This window comes from Brachypodium distachyon, chromosome 2 (genome assembly GCF_000005505.3).
Source record: "Brachypodium distachyon strain Bd21 chromosome 2, Brachypodium_distachyon_v3.0, whole genome shotgun sequence".
In the NCBI taxonomy this organism is placed as follows: Eukaryota; Viridiplantae; Streptophyta; class Magnoliopsida; order Poales; family Poaceae; genus Brachypodium; species Brachypodium distachyon.
The window spans coordinates 31,084,352-31,102,569 of record NC_016132.3 but is presented as its reverse complement, the minus strand read 5'-3'; the positions used below and the strand labels follow the sequence as shown (position 1 = coordinate 31,102,569).

General features: G+C 48.6%; 1 protein-coding gene and 2 pseudogenes across 1 annotated transcript; 2 read left to right on the top strand and 1 right to left on the bottom strand.

Annotated features, from left to right (window-relative positions):
• Window positions 1–10,166: 10,166 nt before the first annotated feature.
• LOC106866055 lies at window positions 10,167–11,294 on the bottom strand. Its single transcript, XM_014898580.1, has 3 exons — window positions 10,849–11,294; window positions 10,472–10,620; window positions 10,167–10,348 (listed from the first exon to the last, which is right to left on the bottom strand). The coding sequence occupies exons 1-3, from the start codon at window positions 11,292–11,294 to the stop codon at window positions 10,167–10,169; spliced, it is 777 nt and encodes a 258-aa protein (XP_014754066.1).
• A 1,365-nt stretch (window positions 11,295–12,659) lies between these two features.
• LOC112271261 lies at window positions 12,660–12,787 on the top strand (annotated as a pseudogene).
• Window positions 12,788–15,304: 2,517 nt separating this feature from the next.
• Window positions 15,305–16,294, top strand: LOC106866054 (annotated as a pseudogene).
• Window positions 16,295–18,218: the final 1,924 nt, after the last annotated feature.

Here is an 18,218-nt window from a genome sequence, read left to right as displayed (position 1 = left end):
TGAGCATCAAAAGCTTGCACCGTTGACGCGCATCAGAAGCATGTACGACGGCGTGCGCATCAGCCCGGTGGATCGTGCCTCCAAGCGCAAGGCCGTTAGCGTTGACACTTCCTCCAGCTCTGGCCGCTCCCTCCGTTCCCTCCGCTCCAGCAAGTCCGGTGCAGCAAAGAAGAAGAAGCACGGGGACATTGCCTCGTCTGTTGCTACTCCGCTTGCTGGTACGCCCAAGCCCATGGTGAAGAGCAAGCTCCGGGTGCTGGCTGACTTCTGCGACCTCAATGCTGACAACATCATGGCCGAAACTGAGGGCTCTACCGCCTCTTCTGAGGCCTCCGCCTCCTCTGAGCGCATCCTGGTGATCCATGTGTAGTGGCAACTTACTAGATGCATTGGAGCATGTGTTGTTTTGGTCTTGTGTGTGTCACTTTTGTTTTAGTCCTGAGTGCTTCTCGCTCAGTTTGCATGTGTTTCTTTCTTCCCTATGTTGTCTTTGTACCTGTTCGCCGTGTGTGTTTGTACTCCCTCCATTTATGCATGAATGTTATCATCTGCATTCTGTTTTGTTTGCTTTGCATTATCTCCTTCTACGGGTCTCTTCTGGTCCAAGGAGAATCATTAACTGGAATGTGCGAGGGCTTGGAGACACTGACAAAAATGCTCTTGTTTTCAATGCTATCCGTAACACCAGGCGTGAGATTGTTTGCCTGCGAGAAACAAAACTCAGTAACATTGTCAGCTTCAAAGCGGCACTATTTCTTCCGAGCAACTTGAGACCTTTCCTTTATGAGCCAGCTGTCAGCTTCGAATAGCTCTCGGTTCTCCTGTAATCTTGTCAAGAAAGACACTTTCCTCAATCACTGTGGCCGTTGCTGCAACTTCAGTATTGACTGTGATTGTTTTGAGTTGATGTCCCGGCTTGACTTGTCGGAAGAGTGAGTTATATCACCTTGCATAATCCATGACTGTGGTTGCTTTGGGTTGACATTCCGGATTATCCAGGACCATGTCATCCTGCATAGTCTAGGACTGTCAATCCCTTTGGGTTTGTAAATTGTAATCAATCACTTTTTAACTTAAAGTCATAATCCAAACCCTTCATGAATTCAACAATCTGAATACATTCATCCCCAAGAGACATGCCGTGGGGTGAGACTCGCAATGTCTTTTTGAATCAGTTGTATCTACACGTGTCATGGGTACAGTAACTTGTACCTTTCAAATTTTTATGAAAATTAGTACACGTAGATATAGTTGCATATTCCTTTTTTTTTTGGGGGGGGGGGGGGGTGGTGGGTGGGGTGGGGTGTGGGGGTGTTAAGCTGTACATTGTACTGTACAAAGAAGATAAACATTCTATGCTAGAATCAGTTTTTTTCAATTCACAATACCTTTAGTTTGTCATTTTTGTACAATATAGGTGCTAGTATCACAAACAATACAAACACTGACGCTCACAAACACGCACGTACACTCACCCTTGTGAGTACACGCGCACCTTATCTCTATGAGCACCTCGAAAGACTGAGCCAACAGATTTTGAAGTTGATGAAATCATCATAGGAACGGATACGTTACCTACCACTGAAAGAGCAACACCTGTTAAATCTTGAAATGAATCCAGATAACACAAGAACTAAACCACTTGAGCTAAGGTAACTTTATAATACATCATTTCATTTATAACACTTCGAAGCCTAGGGTGCACAGAGAAACTCTATATCAAAATCGCAACCCCTAATCCTCAGAAGGAAGGCGATGATCTTGCGTGCTTGAAATCAAAGAGGCGGGAAGGTAGAGTTGGACGAACACGAAGCAAGACAGAGGGCAGAGCGCATGGAAAGAGTGAGAAGAAGCAGGGTCGATAGAAAAACTAATCAGCCACAAGGAATTGAAAAATCTGTTAATGAAAAGAAGTTGGCGCATCCAATATCCAAGCACCAGAGTACAACTGTTTTAGATGAAAAACTTACCTAGAAAAGCAGAGTATTTTATCATCTAATAAATACATTTCTCATGTCTTCGAAGCTGCGTCCAAAGTATGTAAGAAAGAATCGACCACATCAACTTCTTTTCCACTAGGAAAGAACCTCATGCACATTGGTGGCTGCACACTGAACATGGTGAGTATTGCTGATGGCAATGCAAATAGCCCTTCTCCAGAGATCAAGCCTGCTGCAACCGCTGATGACAATAATTCTGCACTTCTGCTATTCATTTTAGTCCATAGGAACAGCAGCCCTGAACCGAACCAACGCACATATCTATGGCGAAGTCAGGCCCCGCAAAGAATGGCAATGCTACCACCGTCATATTAGGAAGATAGTTGTGTAATCTCCAACCTTTCCTCTGGGATGCAATTGTAAGTGCATCTACGAAAACTGTTATGAAAAATGCAGCCAAGCACATCGCGAGACAATACGCAGGGAGCTCCTTCACGCCTCTCGTACCAACCTCACCAATGGCACGAAATAACCCAGCAAAAGGACATGGGAAGTGTGACTGCGCGGATCCAATAGTAACGCCGGGCTTCTCATTTTTCTCAAAGGCAAGGAAGATGCATGGATTAACAATAGAGCCGATAACTACGCCGACTATTTGCCCAATGACCATAGCTCGTTCTGAGGTTAGTGTCATGAACCTGTCTTGATGTCTTGTGTTGTCTGTGAAGAAATGTAAATAGCTGCTATGACTAATCCGCAAGCTACAAGGCCAGCAACTACAGCCCCCGCTTTGACAATCCATGCCGCGACGATATACCTATGGAAAATTCAATCCAATGACAGGCATGACGATATCCAATCCGTAAGGCCAGTTGCATAAGTATTAGCGAAGCCAATGACAGGCATGATGATATACAATGCGGCAAGATGATAGAATCTAATCTGATCGAATAACCATGGTATAACAACTGAAGAGATTGTTGCAGATTCGATGTATGCTCCCACAGATACAGTTAAAGGGATTTTGTTTTCAAGAAATACTTCTATCCTTTTACGGTCATCATAGTTAAGGCTGGGGTGTTTTTTCATGTAGCTACTCAGCCCTGACTCATTTTCTTCCAGTTTATGCTTGAAGTCGATATAAGATGTAACAATGATTGTTAGGACGTTGATTATACCATCCGTGATGATAATTGCTATGCACATAAAGACCTGCAATATAATGTAGGAGAGTTAGTCCCACGCAATCTTGTTAATCCCATCTTTTGTGCAAAGAATAAATAGAAGTTTTGAAGAATTAATACTGCCACTCATGAAAATATTTTACAACTGATCCTATGACTTCATAAGAGATCATGACACGATGATATTCTTAAACAATGCAAATTCAAAACATGTTTGACCAAAAAATGCTTGCACTGCTAAATTAATAAAGCGAATAAAAAATTGCTGCATTTCAATTAATTAGGTTTCGATGAACTGAATAAAATTGCAAAGAGAAAAAAAATGCATGGCTGGCCTGTAAACTTGGCGAGGATGTGCATCTTCAGTACACAACTTTCAAGTTATGGTAAATGTCAGTAATTTCGCATTTTAGAGCACCGCCGGCCAAACCGGAAGCATGTCATATGCAATGGCCAGGTTGTTGGCTCGCGCGGTGGAAATTTCTCACGAGCATTGCACGTTGAATTTAGAAGGGTGTGGTTATATCTAAGTTGCCTGTTTTTTAAGCAAAAAGCTTAAATCTAAGTTGACGAATCAGAAATTGTTGGATTAATATCTAGATCTCATTTTACTCTTCTTTTTTCATCATCCATTTCGAATCTTAAAGCATGTCGTGGTGGTGTCACGGCAGATGCCATATGATGGCTTGAGTTGGGGCCGATGGACAACAATGGATCCGGAGGAGGGATGGCGTGAAGTAATCACGCACAGCTCACGATGACACGTTGTTTACCCAGGTTCGGAGCCCTCTTGTAGAGGTAAAGCTCCTACTCTTGTTTTGTTCTTGTTAACCGAGATACTAGAGAGTTACAATGGTGCTTCTTGAGCTGTATTCAGAGGAAGAAGACGAAGGGGAGCTTCTAATGTCTAAGGGAGGAACCCCTCTCACAGGAGGGGTGGAGCCTCTATTTATAGGCTAGAGATATTACACTGACAAGTGGGCCAAAGGGAAACCCTAGCTACTCCCGGGCCCGCCGGGTACGCCCATGGTCCCCTCCGGGTTGTCCAGGAGGGGACAACGCAGCTTTGTGCTTTTCGTACTGTGAGACGGCGCGCACTGTAGCCACGCCCCGGCCTTCATCACTGTCCTTCTACGGCGTGTCACTGTGCAGTCGTCCGGCACAACGACGTGAGCAACGACTGCTTTTCCGTCATAAAGGGAGCGTCGCTTTACTTTAGGCCATGCGACCAGGATAAGACCGTTGGCATATCCCGGCTCCAGCCGAGATTAGGTAATTCGTGCTTGTCCTGCAATCACATAAGACAAGATAGGGATGCTGACATACTTTTGGTATGCCGGCCTGTTCTTAACAATACCGGCGCACTTGCTTACGTCGGCTTTGCTCTCGCTAACCCGGCCAATATGTGTCGTCATGACCCTACCCGGGGTCATTCCCCCGACACTAGTCCCCGAAGTTGTTGCGGTCCGGCAGTGATTGATGTCAGGCCATGACAGTTTCCCACATCCAGACCATTCAGCGCCAAGGAGGAGTCGATTAGGTGAAAAACCGACATGATCTCGAGATTCACGCTTCTGAGATTCAGCAATTCCGACATTCTTAGTCGGTGCCATATTTTCGTCTTCGAGCCGAGATTTCCCTTCTTAATCTCGACCAGCAATAGAGAGCCTTTCTGTGCCAACATCTTTGCCACATGTCGTACTTATTCTGCGCCTCACTTTAATAATGGGAAGATAAGGCTTGAGACACTGTTGGTACGTCTTTTGAGGCGAATGTGTCGTCCCATCGGACAGGAAAGCCGGCAGGCCATTAAGAGGGGAGTTTCGAATTCCACCCGTTGCCTTATCTCCTCATAATTCGGCGGGATTTACTGCGTCACGTCGCGCAGTAACCCCGCGTGCACCGTTTATGGGGTAAACCATCCCCATGATTGTAGCGCCACCTCACTGTTGGCTACGGGGATCGTGGGTGCGAAAGATCGGCACCCCACGATTGTCCTTTCGTTATAAATACCAGGGAGGGGATACGGGCGCTGTTACTTTTGCCCCGACGCCCTAGCTTCCTCGCGCAGAGCACAGACTTCTCCGCCGCCAAGCTTCTCGCTATCGAGCCCTCTCGTTGCTCTGCCTCCGACGCCGCCAGCGCCCAAGCCAATCGCCGGTTCTCCGCGTGCGTGCTTGCGGTTCCATCGTTGCTTCTTCTCCTGCTCTCATCTCGCGCCGCCGCTTCTCCAGCAACGCGCTTCCAGATCTGTTCTTGCGCCATGGCTTCCTCTTCCCATGACGCCACCACCGTCGACCCTGCCATCCAGCACATCGAGGAAGATGCTGGGTCGGAGCGCGCCGGATGGGAGGGCTCCGATGTCTCCCCAGCTGACATCGACTGGCTCTGTCGCACTCGGCGGATGCCGGTGGTGGTGGAGTGCCGGATTCCCGGCGATGAAGTGGTGCCGACACCCTGGCCCGGTGAGTTCGTAGTTTTCATGTCTCACTTTGAACGCGGCTTCGGGCTCCCGGTTAGCGACTTCATCTGGCATTTCTTCGATTACTTAAGACTCCAGCCTCACCATCTTCCTGCCAACGCCATCCTCATGCTTTCTGCCTTCATAACTTGTTGCGAGAACTATCTCGGCCTCTGGCCTTCTGTTGACCTGTGGGCCAAGTACTTTATGTTCCGACCCCAGGTTCTTCCTGACAAAGACAATCCCGGCGCACCTAAGACTATGACCTAGTGTGGCGCCGCCACCGTCATACCTCACCGAGGTTCCGCCTTCCCTCGGATCCAGGGTCTCGAGTCTTGCAAGAAGTGGCTCAAGACCTTTTTCTATGTCAAGGACACCTCCGACACCGACATGATCAATCTGCCGGGATTCGTAGTCGTCCCGCCGGAAGAGAAGAAGAACTGGAAGTATGATCCCAAGGACTCTCTTCCGGAAATCAATGAAGTTCATGCCGGCATCCTTGCGCTGAAGGAGAACGGTATGACGGCTGATGTCCTGCTGGTAACATTCGTGTTCCGGCGGGTTTGCCCGCTCCAACGTCGGACGCACAAGATGTGCTTCCACAGCAGTCGGCTAGACCCGAATCGAGTCTCAACGATCACCCCGGACAAGACCGAGGTTCGACATCGAGTTAAGGCGATCGCCAAGACTAACTTGGCGGAGAACTGAAGTTGGGGGATGGTGCCGTACAGCCGAAAGAACCGCGCACCCGTTGTGAGTTTTTTGACTACCTGCTCTTTCAATTTTTCTCCGCATAACTGTATGCCGGCCCCTAGACGATATTGCTTCATCTCGGCCTAATTTTCATGTCTTGTGTAGAAATTAACTCTCCAGCGCAACAAGGATGGGCATGAGCCGGATAAGCGCTTCTGCCTTGACTGTCTGGAAACCGACCTGAAAGACCCGGACTCTGAGGACATATGCCGATTCATCATGCCGGCCCTAGACGTGCCATAGGTGAGAACTTCTGTCTCCACTTTGTTGATGTTCCGATCCTTATTCTAGGAGTACTTATGCCCATTTTTGTCTGGGAATAGCCGACTTAGACGAGCCGACTCCTGCCGCGGCCCCTGCTGCTGCTCCGGTGTCGGTGGGCGAGAAGCGCACCGCTGATAGAGAGCTCCCGAGAAATATGAAACGGAAAAAAGCTGCTTGCCGGTTTTCGAAGCCGAAACCAATGGTCGTCGGGTAAGCCTCGTGCCACTTCAGACCTTGAATGTCGGTATTTTGGTAGTTTTTCTTAACAAATCATGAGAGTAACATGACTTCCTTCCTGCAGGGAGGCTCTGACTGCCACCCAGTCCAAGACCTGCATCGCATCAGAGATCCCGGCCACCTCGTCTCTGCCTGCAGAGTCTTCGACTCAAGCCACGGGGGGAACCGAGACTGCCGCAGACCTGGCGTCCCTCGTTCTAGAGGTCGGTCCCGGCATCGACGCTTCGAGCGTCACCCAAGCCAGGACATCTGAGGCCGGGATTGCATCTTCGTCGGCAATGCCGGAAGCGCAACCTCAACCATTAGTAGTGGAACCACCTCAACGACCAGTACCTCTGCCGCCACCGCAGCCACAGCCTACACAGCTAGTGGCCGCCCAGGCAAAGAGAACCAGGAGCTCTGTCATTCCGCGGGGACAGCAACCTCCGGGTTCGGCCGGCCTGCCGAATCTTACGTCATTACAGGGTACTCAAGGAGTTCCTTAGAGGACGACAAGCGGGCACAGCTGGGGTTCCCTTGGCCATTACGCCATGGATTGGAATAGGGACGATAGTTACGAGGTTAACTCCGACACACTCCAAACGGTGCAGCAACATGCTCTGGTGGGGCCATCTCCCGTGGTGGCAACTCCTCAGTCGGTGGCGGCCAGGATGTTCGATGCAAGATTTGCATTGTTCGAAGCTAGCCGGGCTGCTGAGGTAACGGACATCTCTTCAAGGTTTTCATTCTTTCTTTAGCATACATATTCCTAGTCCCCGAGGTTTAGGGCGAGTAAGAAATAGTCGGCCTGAAGCTTATCTCAAAAAACTTCAAACACTATTCCCCGAGATTCAGGCCGAGTTAAGAATAGTCGGCCTGAAGCTTAAAATTGCTTCAAACACTATTCTCTGAGATTCAGGCCGAGTATAGAATAGTCGGCCTGAAGCTTAAAATTGCTTCAAACACTATTCCCCGAGATTTAGGCCGAGTTTAGAATAGTCGGCCTGAAGCTTAAAATTGCTTCAAACACTATTCCCCGAGATTTAGGCCGAGTTTTGAATAGCCGGCCTGAAGCTTAAAATTGCTGACTTGCCTCTGCTATATAAAAGATCTGAACCATTGTCCAAAAAATAATTGTGGAGCACTTGCTTGCAGAACTGTATGAATAAACGCACCTCAATCTTCAACATTTTGCTCGCGTCGCACCGGAAGCTGGTGGACAAGCACAAGGCTTTTGTGGCCGAGCAGCAGAACAAGAGTAAGTATACTTTTACCGACACAAAAATTATGCCGAGTTGCATATGTATTTTGAAAACTGATGTGTGCCGACACGAACAGCTGGGGACGACGGAGAAGTATCCGAGTTGCTTAAGCGCGTCTCGGAGGTGCAAGGTACAGTTTATTTCGTATTTCCAACTGCAACTGTTTTTGTCTGAAACATTTCTAATCCATTTCTTCTATATAGGGGAGAAGACCCAACTGGTTGAGCAGCACCGTTACGAGGTGACTCGGCTGAGGGCGCAAATTGAAGCGCAAGGGGAGGCGCATAAGGCCGAGGTGGTTCAACTCACCTCGGCGCTCTCCACGCAAGCTGACGAGAAGATCCGCCTGGAGGGCGAGCTACAAAAATACAAGGCTTCTCACCAAAGCCGAGACCCGAGCCTCCGCCGTTCAGGAGAAGATGGCCGACAGTACGAATTTACTGTCCGTGTGCTTACGGGACCTCGGCAAGATAGACGGACTGCTAGCCAGTAAGTTTTCTTAACCCGGAGCTTTTTCTTTGACCATCCAGCTGACAATAGCCATATGCCGGGATTCGTCATGACTTCTCTGTTTCTTGCAGAAACCTTCCCTTACTCTACTGAAGCTGCCCAAGCTGCGGTGATCAAAGCTCGTGGTAAGAGGGATTCTTCCTCGACACAATCATCAGAATATGTTATCGAGGATTATCTCATCAGCATCTGGACCCGACTTAAGCCGCTGAAGACGTTCGGGGTCGATATGCTTAATGCTGGCATCCGCGTCTTCCGCGCCCTTTGGCCGACTGAGGAGGCTCCGAGTGCAATCTCGGATCTAGTCAAGCGTTTTCTGGAGGTGGAGGACCGGCTTAGCGAGTGGCGGGAGTCGGCCGCTCGTGTCGGCGCCGACGAGGCCTTGTCGTTTGTACTTTCTTGATATGACAGCATTAACCTCGACGTGCTGCAATGCATGCATGCGCGCCGACTCTCCCTTCCTCTCGAATCCGGAGCTGATCGCCAAGCGTCAAGAGCAAGCCTACTCGTTCATCCAATATGCCGATGTGCACTCCTTTGTGGAGGGCCCGAGATTGGACGCGGAAGAAGAGGCAGCCGAGGAATAAGAAGAGGGTGTGGACGAGGAGATCGTTGCCGAGTCACCTCCCGCCGAGATAGATGTCCCGAGCACGAGCGCCGATAATCCTGCAGCCTGAAGTCTTGCCTGTTTATGTCGACAAACTTTTGAAATTATCAGATCCCCGAGATGCCGGGTGCATATGTAAGTATTTTGAAGTACTTTTAGCGTGATGCACAATGGTTTGAATTAGTTTAAGCAACAAGTTATCAAGTTCGCAGTCGAGTCCCCGAGTTTATTTTTCTGTCGGTTAAATCTTATGACCTCGGCTCCTGCCTTGTCGGCGTTCGACGTATGAATCACGAAATCATAGAATAGAACTTTCAAAAAAATTTAAACTCATGAAACTCGTCTGGAATTGCCCGGCATAGGAAAAGAGTGCTGGGTTAGATAAAACGACGCGCATCTCGGCTCGCCTGTTTGCTTATTTCCATAATTGCTTTTCGTGTGTTCAATAACTTCGTACTCGTGCTCCAGCTTGCCAGGAACCTGGGTTGCGGACAACAGCTAAGTCATAGAGGGAGTTTTCAGTACCGACACACTACTGGACCGACATAAGATTACACAATCAAGTCAAGTCGACATACAAAATAGATAAAGTAAACACAACTTTCATATAACATGGAAGTCCCCGAGTCTCTTTCAAAAACTCGGCAGTTAACTCATTGTTTCAGAATATCCGACATAAAGAAAAACGATACAAATACTCATCTTTCAAGTATAGAACGGACGAAGCAAAGCTACATTCCATGGCCTCTTGGTTTCCTCGCCAGATTTGTTCATCCTGTTTGCGTTGGGGTCCTGCGCATCTACAAGATAGTATGAATCATTGTGCATCGCTTTGCTCACAATGAAGGGTTCTTCCCATGGAGGTGATAATTTATGCATGCTGGCCGTGCGCTGCACAAGCCGGAGAACGAGATCTCCTTCCCGGAACACCCGCGGATTTACCTTTCGGCTGTGATAACGCCTAAGGTGCTATTGATAAATGGATGACCGGGATAAAGCCAATTCTTGTGCTTCTTCGAGCAGGTCGACATCATTTTCTCGAACTTCCTTTACCCCGGCTTCTGTATACATGGTTACTCGCGGAGAGTCATGCTGGATATCGGCTGGTAAGACAGCTTTCGCCCCGTAGATGAGGAAGAATGGCTTATAGCCTGTGGAATGATTCGGGGTTGTCCTGAGACTCCACAGCACAGCTGGGAGCTCATCTAGCCAACATCCTGGAGTGCGTTCCAGTGGCTCAATTAGGCGAGGCTTTATGCCGGCTAAAACCATACCGTTTGCTCTCTCAACTTGCCCATTTGACTGTGGATGTGCTACTGAAGCGACATCAAGCTGGATTTTCTTCTCTGCGCAGAACCGTGCAAAGGCTCCCTCTGCAAAGTTTGTTCCATTGTCCGTGATGATACTGTGCGGGTAGCCGTATCTTAAGATGATATCATTTAAAAATGACACTGCTGTCTTGCCGTCACACTTCCGTATTGGCTTCACTCCAATCCATTTGGTGAACTTGTGCACCATGACCAAGATATGCGTCATGCCTCCTCGTGCCCGCTTGAAGGGCCCCACCATATCCAACCACCAAACAACAAATGGCCAAGTGATTGGTATGGTCTTGAGCTCAGATGCCGGCATATGAATTTTGTTGGCATACCTCTGGCAACCGTTGCACTTCCTGACCATATCTTCCGCCTCCTGTAACGCACTCGGCCAGTAGAACCCGTGCCGAAATGCCTTGGCCACTAACGTTCTTGAGGATGCATGATGGCCACAGTCCCCTTGGTGAATATCCCGGAGGATCTCTTGTCCTTCTTCTGGCTCGACGCAACGCTGCAACACGTTGGTGACACTTCTCTTGTATAGCTCGTCGTTAATGATGGTGTACGCCTTTGCTCTTCTCTGAATTTGCCTTGCCGACACTTCATCTTCCGGCAGACTTCCATCCTTGAGGTACGACATTTTTGGTTGTGCCCAAGCCGGCACAGGACGAGTCATGAACACTGACTCGTCTACTTCCATTGGTTCAATCGCCATTGCTTCAGCCGAGTTAGGGCGCTCAGTTCCCGGGTTGCTGGAACCACTGTCACTGTCTATATCCATTGGGGTAATGTCAGCTTCCGAGTTTACCGGAATAAATATCGATTCCGATTCTGGTGACGGCTTGATCGACGGCTTGCGCAGATGTTCCAGCGCGATGCCAGCTGGGATGGCCTACCGCATTGATCCCGGCTTCAACAAAGTGTCAGCAGCCTCGTTCTCCGCTCGGGGTATATGACGGAACTCACAACCTTCAGAGTGACCGCTGATTTTCTGCACATGAAAGCGATATAGCGCCATGTTGGCATCCAATGCAGCCCAATTACCAGAGGCTTGATGGACCACCAAGTCAGAATCACTGAAGCATTGAATCCGGCGAACGCCGATCTCTTTTGCCATCTTCAGTCCTTGAACAAGTGCCTCATACTCGGCGACGTTATTGGACGCTGCGAAATGAATTTGTAAAACATATTTCAGCTGATCACGCTTGGGCGAGGTGAGAACTATGCCAGCGCTTAGCCCGCTTTTCATTTTGGAGCCATCAAAATGCATTTTCCAATGACTGGTTTCAGGTGGTGGTTGTCAGAATAGCTGAGTTTGTTGTACGTAGCAGTAGTTAGTATCTAACTCTAGCTCCAGTTGAGATTTGACTCTATCTCTATCTCTCGGTGGTTCAAACCGAATCAATCTGTTGTAATCTTGTAACAGCTCACGAGCTTGACCTCGTTGATATATATAAAGGACTCGAGCCGGCCTTGGAGCGTTGCGCTCTTCCTACCCAAAGCATCGATCTCATCTGTTGTTTAACATGGTATCAGAGCTTCGTTGATCTATCGCCATGACTTCCAGCGGTAGCTCTGCAGCGACGCCCCCATCCACAGCATCAACTGCTTCCAGCATCTCCACCAACCCCAGCAGCGCCACCGTCAACGTCGGGTCGATCATGTCGACCGCCGCTTCTCCGATCTCGTTCGGACATCTGATAACCATCAAGCTTGAACAGGAGAACTATCTCCTGTGGAGGGCGCAGGTCATCCCTCTCCTCAAGAGTCTCAGCCTCTACGGCTTCGTTGATGGCAGCCATGTCAAGCCTGCCGAAACCATCATCAACACCGCGGGAGATGACGCTGAGTCGCTTCCAAATCTGGTGCATCAAGCTTGGGTGCAGCAAGACCAAGCCATCCTATCCGCACTTCTGTCTTCCATGACTGAAGGAGTGCTTGGGCAGTTCCTCTTCCTCAACACGTCACACGAGCTCTGGTCTGCCATTGTGTCTTCTTTTTCCTCGCAGAGCCTAGCGAGAACCATGCAGATCCGGCGCCTTCTCAAACAGACGAAGAAGAGGGACATGTCGATCACTGCGTACTTCGGCATGATGAAGTCCCTGGTGAACAGGCTGACCTCCATCGGCCAGCCCCTGAGCTCCATCCACTTCATCTCCTATATCCTCGCCGGCCTTGACGAGGATTATGACTCCGTAGTCTCAACAATCACCATTGGAGGAGCTTCTTCCACCACCGAGCGTGACCTATTCGCTCATCTGCTCAATCATGAGCAGCGACTGGAGGCAAGAGGAGCTGATGCCGTGGTCGACCACTCAGCGAACGTGGTCAGCCACTACAACAACTCCAGGAACTCCCGTCCACAACATCAGCAGACGCCACGACCCTTCACCAACTCTGGCCAGGCGTTTGTACCGGGGGGCAACGGTCAGCCTACTGACCAGAAGGAGCGTCCGATCTGCTAGCTCTGCGGCAAGATCGGGCACATAGCATCACGGTGCTTCAAGCGCTTCAAACGTGATTTCCCTGGTGTTGGGAATGACGGCCGCGGTAACGACAATCGCCAAGCAGTCTCAGCTCAACGAGGATCTTATGGGAACACTCCATCCTACTCCCTCGACACCGCATGGTATGCGGATACAGGCGCCACCGATCACCTTACGAATGAGCTGGACAAGCTCACCACGAAGGAGCGCTACAATGGCAAAGATCAAGTGAACACGGCAAATGGTTCAGGTATGCGCATTATGCATGTTGGTCACTCATCCATTGCATCTCCTTCATCATCCAGAGTTTTCCGTTTAAACAATGCTCTTCACGTTCCTGATGTCACACGTAATCTCCTTTCTGTTAGAAGGTTCACTGTAGACAATGATGTGCTCATGGAATTTCATCCTAATCATGTTTTTGTTAAGGGATCTAGACACGAGGAACACAATACTTAGTGGTCGATGGCATGGTGATCTCTATGCTCTAGATTCCCCATCCAAGTCAGTCTTCAGCGGTGTCAGGACGTCTCCAGCTCAGTGGCATTGCCGCCTAGGTCATCCAGCATTGCATGTTGTGCAACATGTCTTAAGTCATAGCAAGCTTCCCGCCGAGTCAGTTAAAAGTCTTAGTAGAGTGTGTGATGCATGCCAACAGGGAAAGTGTCATCAACTTCCCTTTTCCAATTCTGATCATGTAATAAAAGCTCCATTAGAGCTCATTTTCTCAGATGTATGGGGCCCTGCCCAAACTTCAGTTAGTAGCCATCGATTTTATGTGAGCTTTATTGATGCCTACAGTAGATTCACTTGGGTATACTTGCTTAAGCACAAATCTGACGTGTTCTCTGTGTTTTTTCAATTCCAATAACATGTTGAACGCCTCCTCAATCAAAAAATCAAACATGTCCACTCAGATTGGGGAGGAGAATATCATAAACTTAATCCCTTCTTTGCTAAGCTAGGTATTGCTCATAGAGTTTCTTGCCCACACACTCATCAACAGAATGGCGCCGCCGAAAGAAAACATAGACATATAGTTGATATTGGCTTAACTTTGCTTGCTCATGCTTCTCTTCCACTTCGTTTTTGGAGTGATGCGTTTACGACTGCATGTTTCCTTATAAATAAAACTCCGAGTCGTGTCATCAATATGCAAACACCCTTAGAACGTCTCCTTGGTCAGGTTCCTGACTACAGCTTTCTCAAAGTTTTTGGCTGTGCCTGTTGGCCTAACCTTAGACCATACAATTCTCATAAGCTGGCCTTCCGTTCTCACAAGTGTGTGTTTCTTGGGTATAGTCCATCTCACAAAGGGTACAAGTGCCTTCATGTTCCCTCCAACGGAGTGTATATCTCTCGTGATGTTGTTTTTGATGAAAATGTGTTTCCTTTCTCTAATATTCCCACACATACATCATCATCATCTCTCACACCTACCATTGCATCGAGTGACCAACTTGCGGATGCTGCATCTTGTCCTTTGCTTTTGAATAACCATGGTGCAGGTGGCGTGAGAGGAGCTCGCCTTCATGATCTGACCAACGATCAACCCTCTGCTGCGGCATCTGGTGCTTCTGCCGCGGTAGGCGATATTTTTGCCGCGTCACCTGTTGTTTCTTCTGCGGCAGAAGATATTTTTGTCGCGTCTTCTGCCAGTCCTCCGGCGTCGCCATCACCGTCGCCGCCGCCACCTCCGCCACCACCACCTCGACTTCGTACACGGTTGCAGAATAATATTCGCAAGCCATATGTCTGTAAAGATGGCACGATCACGTATCTCGCTGCCACAACTGATCCACACTGGGAGCCCACCAACCTTGATGAAGCTCTGGCGGCTCCCCATTGGCGTGATGCCATGCTTGCAGAATACAATTCTCTTCGGCTCAATGAGACTTGGTCCCTTGTTCCGCCTCGACCGGGGGTTAATGTGATTGACTGCAAGTGGGTGTTTAAAACCAAGCGGAAATCAGATGGATCAGTTGAACGCTACAAAGCTTGACCGGTGGCGAAAGGGTTCAAGCAATCTCTTGTTGTATCCCGCGGGTGGCACTCGCGGCAACTAGATGTCCAGAATACTTTTCTACACGGCTATCTTGAAGAGGAGGTATTCATGCGGCAACCCCCTGGCTTTCAAGATCATCAGTATCCCTCTCACTTGTGTTACCTGAAAAAAGCTCTTTATGGTCTCAAACAAGCACTGCGAGCTTGGCATGCACGCTTGAGTACCACCCTTGGGGAGCTAGGGTTCAGGGCGTCTAAAGCTGACACATTGTTGTTCTTCCGCACCCGGCAAGGTAACACGATGTTCCTATTGGTATATGTTGATGACATCATGGTCAGTTCATCATCTGATGCAGCTAGTGCACTGGTTCATCAGTATAGCAAAGCTTTTGCTATCAAAGATCTTGGCAAGCTACACTATTTTCTGGGGATTGAGGTACAGATGCAGGACCGTGGCATGGTACTGACTCAGAAGAAATATGCACATGAATTACTTGTGCGTGCAAAGATGGACAAAAGCAAACCGGGTCAACACCCATGTCATCCAGTGAGCAACTTAATCGTGAGGATGGTGAGCTCCTGTCTGCTGATGAAGCAACACAATATCGTAGCATTGTTGGACGCTTGCAGTACCTCACTATAACACGACCAGACTTGTCATTTGCTGTGAACAAGGTCTGCCGATTCCTTCATGTGCCAAGATAAAGTCATTGGGCGGCAGTTAAACGGATTCTAAGATATATTTGGGATACCATGTCTCTTGGTTTGGTGTTATCCAAGTCTGAATCAACACTACTGTCAGCATTCTCTGATGCTGATTGGGCTGGTGATGTTGATGATCGAAGATCAACCGGTGGTTATGCAATTTTCTACGGAAATAATCTTGTTGCCTGGAGTGCACGTAAGCAAGCCACCGTGTCAAGATCGAGCACAGAATCTGAGTATAAATCCCTAGCTACTGCTACTGCTGAAGTCGTGTGGATTGAATCTCTTCTTTCAGAACCGGGTCTTCTTCCTGACAGACCACCTGTTCTTTGTGTGACAATTTGGTGCAACTTATTTGTCTGCCAATCCTGTGTTCCATGCTCGAACCAAACATATCGAAGTTGATTTTCATTTTGTTCGAGAAAGAGTTGCTCAGAAGCGCCTGCAAATCAAGTTCATATCTTCCAAAGATCAGGTTGCTGACATATTCACCAAGCCCCTATCAACTCAGCTGTTCTTGGGCTGTAGACGCAATCTCAGTCTGCTTCCCGCATTTTCGATTGAGGGAGGATGTCAAAATAGCTGAGTTTGTTGTACGTAGCAGTAGTTAGTATCTAACTCTAGCTCCAGTTGAGATTTGACTCTATCTCTATCTCTCGGTGGTTCAAACCAAATCAATCTGTTGTAATCTTGTAACAGCTCACGAGCTTGACCTTGTTAATATATATAAAGGACTCGAGCCGGCCCTAGAGTGCTGCGCTGCTTCCTACCCAAAACATCGATCTCATCTGTTGTTTAACAGTGGTGGCTCATATTCCATCTCGGCCTAATCCACCAGGAACTCCGCCAGCGCCTGAGACTTCACGGCATCTCGTCTATCATACTGCAGTGTGTAGGGTGCTAACTCAATAGCCCATTTGGCTATTCGGCCGCTTGCATCTTTATTTTTCATGATTTCCGAGATAGGCGCTTCACAAATTACCCGGATTTGATGTGCATCAAAATAATGCTTCAGCTTCTTTGCCGACATATAAACGCCGTACGCCATCTTTTGGTAATGAGGATAATTCTATTTTGATGTTGACAACACCTCACTCAGATAATATACCGGCCTTTGCACCGACTTGCCATCTTCATCTTTTTCCACCACTATGACGGCACTGACAACTTGGTTTGTTGCTGCTATACACAACAACATTGGCTCTTGTGCCATTGGTGAGGCTAATATCGACGCCGTGGCAACAATTTCTTCAACTCTTGGAAAGCTACTTCTGCTTGTTGTGTCCACACAAATTTGTCGGTTTTCTTCATCAGCTGGTATAAGGGCATTGCCTTTTTACCCAGTCGACTAACAAAACGACTCAATGATGCTAGGCATCCAGTGAATTTTTGCACGTCTTTGAGACACTTCGGCAATTTCATTCTTTCTATGGCGGCAATTTTCACATGATTTGTTTCTATGCCTTGGCTTGACACAAGGAATCCAAGTAGCTTTCCTGCCAGCACACCGAACGTGCACTTGGCCGGGTTTAGTTTCATTCGGAACCTTCTCAAGTTTGCAAATGTTTCTCGGATATCATCCAGGAGCGTGATGCTCTCTTTGGTCTTTATGACGACATCATCGACATACACCTGCACGTTTTTGCCGAGTTGCTCATGCAAGCATTTCCGCATGCATCTTTGGTAAGTAGCCCCTGCATTTCTCAAACCAAACGGCATAGTGCGATAGCAATAAGCCCTGAACGGGGTGATAAATGATGTCTTTATTTGATCATTAGGGTTCAGTGGTATCTGGTGAAAACCAGAATACGCATCTACAAAAGACAACAACTCACACCCAGCAGTGGAGTCGATGACTTGATCGATCCAAGGTAATGGAAAAGGGTCTTTAGGGCATGCCTTGTTCAAGCTAGTGTAGTCGATACATATGCGCCACACTTTGGCCACGGTTGGGTCATCTTTCTTCTTCTCAACCATGACCGGGTTGGCCAACCAGTCAGGATGCAACACTTCCATGATAAACCGGCAGCTAAAAGCCGGGATATCTCTTCCGATATGATTTTCCTTCTGTTGTCGGCGAAGCATCGAAGGGGCTGCTTCCCCGGTCTTGTGTTTGGCCTGACGTGCAATGAGTGCTCAGCCAACTCCCTCAGCACACCCGGCAAGTCATGGTTTGACCATGCGAAGATGTCCCGATTCTCACGGAGGAAGTCGGTGAGCTCGCCTTCCTATTTCTCGGTCAGGCCGGCACCAATGATGACAGTGAGGTCCGGGAACTCGTTGTCGACCGATATCTTCTTCGTCTCTTTGGCCTCCTGGAAAGCCCCGCTGCCATGAGGGTTGGTCATCACCAGCAGAGCAATCTGCACCGTTTGAGCCAGTGCGACAACTTCTTGCAGCTTCCTCTTCTCTCCGGCAATGACCAATGATTCGGCCAAAGAAGATCCTGCTGCCGCGCACTCCATTGAACGCTTGTAATTGCCGGAAATGGTTACGGTACCATTTGGTCC

Excerpts from the sequence above, each read along its gene's own strand:
- LOC106866055 (XM_014898580.1), bottom strand. The coding sequence starts at position 11,294 with ATGGATATAGACAGTGACAGTGGTTCCAGCAACCCGGGAACTGAGCGC. Across the intron at positions 10,621-10,848 it reads AAGTGCAACGGTTGCCAGAG|ATACGGCTACCCGCACAGTA; the intron begins GTATGCCAACAA and ends TATCATCTTAAG. Across the intron at positions 10,349-10,471 it reads GCAAGTTGAGAGAGCAAACG|GCTATAAGCCATTCTTCCTC; the intron begins GTATGGTTTTAG and ends ATCATTCCACAG.